At 36.0% G+C, this 6,234-nt stretch overlaps 1 protein-coding gene across 1 annotated transcript; it reads left to right on the top strand.

Annotated features, from left to right (window-relative positions):
- Positions 1–1,018: 1,018 nt before the first annotated feature.
- Positions 1,019–1,921, top strand: LOC128546690 (luc7-like protein 3). Its single transcript, XM_053517939.1, has one exon. It carries the CDS (start codon positions 1,019–1,021, stop codon positions 1,919–1,921), a length of 903 nt encoding a protein of 300 aa, XP_053373914.1.
- The last annotated feature ends 4,313 nt before the right edge of the window (positions 1,922–6,234 follow it).

The following is a 6,234-nucleotide window of genomic DNA, read 5'->3' as shown; positions in this document are numbered from 1 at the left end:
AAAAAGTGTCAACTGACTCTTTGATAAAAGATATGTACTTTTAAGCTGTTGTCTTGAATACTTTTAAATGGATGTCTGTCTGAGTTATACTGGTCATAAAGTTATAAATTTACTCGATACTAACGTTACAAGGTACTTTGAACATAAAAAATGCAACATGAAAGGTATATATGTACCACATTTACGTCGATTAAGCCCTTAACCATTTGCAACCCATAAATTAAGATTTGCATTTTTACTTACAGTATATAGCATAATATATCGCATAGAAAGTACTTACGTTACTGATGCCTACGTTACTAGTAAATACACTTGTTACGAAAAAGTGTGTGTACGAAAGGTTCAGATTATTCTGACGTAATGTTTTTCATGACGTCAGCAAGGTCTTGTCAGCCATATTTGAAATTGCAAAGATAGAGATTTAACTACACGGAAAAAGTTAGACTTGACTTTTATTTTGGACCAGTCTTGGAAACTTGGAGGTAAGATTTTCTATTTATTATCGAAATCTAATATATCTCAATAGGATACAGAGATAAATTGTTATTTTATGATAAAAACACTAAACTGATTAGGACAATGCAATAGTAAGCTTACTGGATGGCGGACAATTACGCGATACCTACGTTACATATATGTAACGTAGGTATCATCAGGTTTGTTTCGCATTTAAGTGTTCCATATGCCAGTAAGTATCCGGTATTCTAATACAATACGAAAGTATATATGTTCTCTGTAATTTGAGACATACATAGTACACATACAGATAGTATTAAAAATGTAGGGTATGAAATAAGCGCCATAAAGAACGATGGAAACGGATTACTCCAAAATGACACTATAACTCTATAATAAGTTTGTTCCGTGCAGTTCTAATAGCATTCTAAAAACTTTGATATTAGAAATGGATTGTAAACCATATCTCGAGCTAGTCTGCAATTTGGCTGTAAAATATATAGCTGTTCAAACTGGTAACGTAGAAATCATACTAACGTGACGCTTCTTTCTTCAATTGCAGATGGGGAAATCAAGGGCACAAATCCAGAAAGAGTACAGAGATCGAAAGAAAGCGAAACTTGGAGAAGAATATATGCAGAAAGAGCGTGAAAGAGTCAGAAAATACTACATTCCAGCAAAAGAACTGAGCAATAAGAAGCGTAAAGAGAGAAATGAGAAAATGAAAATAAAGAACAGGCGCTCAAGAGCAAGAGCTCGTGAGAGACTAGAAAGACTCAGAGTTAGAGAATCAATTGATGATGGGCCAAGTGATAGTGGATATGGTAGTGGATATCCCTCAACATCGCGCCAAAGTGAACCAATGATAGTAAGATTACCTGCAATAAATGTACTGTCTAGAGCCAAAGGGGGCAAACGAAAACAAGCACGCGCCTTAGCACGAGCACATAAGTCAATCAATGTGTTAGAAAGAAAGAAAAATGAGCTCGAAAGAAAGCTGAAGACAAAGTCCAAGCAGCTTGAGAGATTGAGAAAGAAATTTGAAACAAGATCAAAGAGCCTTGATACACCATCACAGATCGAAAATCAGGCAACAACACCTAGAAGTAAAACGAGCCATGAAGTAGAACAACTAAATTTGACCCCTCGCCGAAAAAAAACAGTGGCGAAGAAATTGTTGTTGACAAATGTGTTACTTGCCGAAGTGAAGAAAACGAAAGAGACTAGTTCTAGAAAGAAACGATCAATATTACACAATATTGTGGCTGGTCGGATTTCAAGAAAATACAAGTGTATGAAAGCCATCAGTGCTGAAACAGGCTTATCACATCGAGCATTGCTCAAATGCAAATCAAAATGTCTAAAATATAAAATAGAGCAAAGGAAAAGTTTATCAAAAGAGCATGCCAAGAAGGTGATAGAATTTCTAAGCGAGAGAGGACAACTGCAGAATACAGCCCGGTAAAGCTGATAACAAGAAAGGGCATCAGACAAAAGTGTTGACCGACTACTTGAAAAATCTGTGGCAAAAATTTAATGCTGAAAACCCAGAATTGAAAATGTCTTTTTCAACATTCTGTCGTCTTCGACCCAAGCACATCCTTCTAGCAAGATTCATATCCAGAAATGCGTGTCAATGTCTTAAGCACCAAAACATGGCAATGAAGGTACAGGCAATGAGAAAGGTTGGTGTGAGGATAAGTGAGAACCCAGAAAACATTTGTGAACACACAGAAGACATCCAGCAGCTCTTGGATCAAGTACCAAGTGATGTAAATACTGTAACATACCGTATGTGGAAAAAGGTTGAACTTGAGAATAAAATGAAGAAAACAATGGTCGTAGAAAGTGAAGTTAGCCGTGATGATTTCTGTAAAATGATCAAGAAAGAAGTTGCCGAGTTTTCTGAGCATGTTTCTAGACTACGCGCCCAATATAGGCAGCTTAAAGTTAATAAAGAAACTCTTCCAAAAGATCATGTAATAGTACAAATGGACTTTGCGGAGAATTATACATGCCGGGCTTTAGATGAAGTACAGACTGCATATTGGAGCCTCACATCAGTAACATTGCACCCGATTGTTGTGTACTTTAGAGAAGACAATGAATTAAAGCACAAGAGTTATGTTGTCGTCTCAAATACTTTGGTGCACTCAGCAAGCACAGTAGCTGCGTTTATTGACGCACTCTTTACAGAAATGAGAAACCTAAATCCGTCTCTAAAAAGGGTTCATTATTGGACAGACAGTCCCTCTAGTCAATACAGAAATAGGTTCATGTTCTACACACTTGCAGAGCACCAGCAGTTATTTGGATGTGAAGCCCAATGGAATTATTTTGAGGCCGGTCACGGCAAAAGCGCATGTGATGGTCTGGGCGGAACTACCAAACGTATGGCCGATGAAGCATCAAGACAAGGTAACTCAGTTATTCAGAATGCCGAAGACTTCTATGCTTGGGCTTGCAAGTCATCTATGAAAGATGTTAAGTTCCTGTTTGTGGACAAGAAAGAGTGCGAGAAGAAGCAGACCATGTTTGCTGAAATTGAAATAAAGCCAGTTAGAAACACAATGAAACTTCATGCTATTGCCTTTGGACCACAAGACATCATTGATGGCACTGTGAGGACAAACGAGACATCATGTTATTGCGATAGCTGTTGCAAAGGAAATTTTTGTGACAAGTGGACAGTAGAAAAGTTCAGCTTTAAAAGGAAAGACAGTGACACAGTAGAATCTATTGATCGTCATACAGAAGATAGAAACAATCAAGTCAGAGCCGATATTGAAATGAACTCATCAGGCAAGTCTATGAATGAAATATCCAATATGTCTAAAGGAGAAAGAGAAACTGATACTCAGATACAGAGCAACATCAGTGTGTTTGAAAGTCTGAATCCTGGAGATTACACTATCGCTCTTTATGATGATCAGCCGTACGTTGGTAAAGTATTAGAGATAGACGAAGAAGAACATGAATGTAAGATCAACTTCATGGAAAAGGTAAAGGAACTTTACAGATGGCCAAGACGAGAAGATGTTTTGTGGATTAAACAAGACGAATGTTTGGCCAAAATAGATGAACCGCAAAAAACAGGAAAGTCCGAGAGGCTATTCAAACTCACGGATGTGGCCAAACGCCTCATTTCGGAACACACATTGTAAAGTTTCTTCGTTACACTAGGAGGTGTCAAATGATGATATTTACGTTACCATGATGTGTGTGGGGTAGTTATAATGGTTACGTAGATCTTTTGGATTGAAAACGACATACTACAATTTAAACGGATACTGTTTGGTGAAGTAAAACAGGTTTCTACACAGACTCAGTTTAGTATGAAGCATTTATTAACATTTATTATCTGATGATACTTACGTTACCTACGTTACTGTTTTGAAGTATGGCTAAATATATGTTACGTAAGTGATTTAAAACTGAAATATGCCATTCAAACGGATTGTTAATGCGTATGTTACAGAAACAAACCTAAATCGTCCACAGCGACCTAGCTTTTTTATACATTAAAAGTAAAATTGAAATAAGACACTAGCAAAATGGGACTTTGCTCCTGCAAATGTATGTTTTTCAAGTATGTTCACGTTTTTTTTAGATGATAATAGTTTTTCTGTTAAATGTTCTTATAGTTTCAATCATAGTTACAAGACTTTCAATAATGCATACCTTAATTTGACAATTATTTCTTTTTAGATCAAATATGATACCTACGTTACATTTACCATGATGTACATCGGTCAATGGCTTGATTCACAGACGAAATCAAAAGTTTTTTTCTTTTTTTGTGCTGTTTTCTAAGGCTCACAAGAGAGAATATATGCCAAAATAAAGTATATTGAAGTTGCTGTTTATTAGTGTTCATGATTGAAAAATACATTATATGTTTAGTTTAATAAAATGTTTGTTTCAAGCACATAGTTATCATAGTTATTATTCACTTATTTCAATGCTGTCTGTGTTTTAGTTTACGAAACCAAAAATGTCTTAATTCATGATGTTTGAGCGCAAATGGGAAACAGTAAATTATACATAAACAGCACCAGTTTAGCAGATATTCACGCTTAAACTCATAACTAATTAATGGTAACGTATTAATCCTCATATTTAAGCCATGCCATTTCAGCAACTCATAATTCTAGTCAATACATCTTGATGTACTTCATTTCACTAAATCTGAAGCATTAAAAGGTACATTTATAGGAATATAAGCCCAAATTAAACAATATTCTACTTTGATTTTTTACATGTTACTATTTTCTATATGTGCCTTATTACTGAGAATGAGCGTATAATTTCTGGTGAGTCGATACATAAACTGTTGCTTTTGAAAGTATCTGCTCTTTTTGCTCAAGTCAGCGACGTTCTTTCTCGATCGAATGTAAACATACAAGCACACTAGCTAGATTCGTTGCTACGACAAGTCAAATGAGAACTGTATTAGGAATAATGCAAATACATATGAAAAACCTATAGTCTTTCCTGTTTATTGATGACCATGCTTAGCTTGACTCTATATAAATTAGCATATGCGATAGCCTGAACTGAAAGAACAGATTCAATTGTCCACTGTTCGATTACGAAACCAGGGGTCGTGAGTTCGAGCCACCGCTTCTCCTACTAAAAACACTAACATTGGGATAAGAAATCCGTATATGCATGGCGCTTTACACCTTGCACGCTCAAGAACAAGGGAAACTTCTGGAATCGAAGCGTCTTCTGTATCTTGCACTATTCTCTCGCTAAGACTACTAACAGTCTTCTGGAGGAGTCGCCCATATGGGATCCGGTGGTGACTATAAATAAACTTAAATACAAACAAACAAAACAGACCTCATCTGAGAGCTTCATAGTTTAAATAGATTGTATTAGTCATGTTAGTAGAATGCTTATGTTTATGGGATCGTTGTCTTCTTTTTCTAATAAATCTATCAGAAACGTGGATCACATGACATCAACTTCATTCATCATCTTAGTAATTGCCCAACGCAATTGGGAGTATATACGCCAGTAGATGATAATATTCCAACATCAGAATCATAATACTCTTATGCAAAAGGTGATCACTTTAGAAACGTCTTAACTCGCGCGCGCACACACGCACGCACACACACACACACACACACACACACACTGTAGGATTTGTTTAAAAAAGCCTTTAGGTATAACGAGAAAAATGGTATCTACCGGAGCAGAATGAATATCTTTATCATTTTTAACGTTTTCTAATGCAATTTGAATTTTTTTATTTATTTGTTAAATAATTGGGCTGTTTGGTCGGAAAAATATCTTTGCGGACCGTATAAACTGCTACAGTGCTGCACTTTAGTGCTGTCAATTATTCTACTTTAATTAGCAATAATAATTGATTAAAACAACGTTTTCGCATAAAATTACAGAATTCATTAATATTTTTTATAAACACAATACAGCAGACATACGTATTGGAATACAGAATTAAAACACCTAAAACGCACGTCCCTTTTGTGTTGGTTAGCTTTACTGTCTGGCACTTGTTTTCTCAAAGAAATGGAGGGAAGAAATTAACGTTCGCTGAAATTATTAATGTTGAATGGAGAAATAAATGTCTCTGAAATCATTCATCCTCCACTTCTGATTCGTGTGGCGAAGTTGGCAGTTACTTGCGGAGAATAAGTTTGTACTGGTACAGAACCAAGGAACACTGGTTAGGTTAACTGCGCGCCGTTACATAACTGAAATACTGTTAAAACGATGTTAAACACAAACAAACAAGCCACTCTTGGA

Source organism: Mercenaria mercenaria, chromosome 11 (assembly GCF_021730395.1).
Source record: "Mercenaria mercenaria strain notata chromosome 11, MADL_Memer_1, whole genome shotgun sequence".
Taxonomy (NCBI): Eukaryota; Metazoa; Mollusca; class Bivalvia; order Venerida; family Veneridae; genus Mercenaria; species Mercenaria mercenaria.
This window is presented reverse-complemented; position numbering and strand designations above follow the sequence as displayed.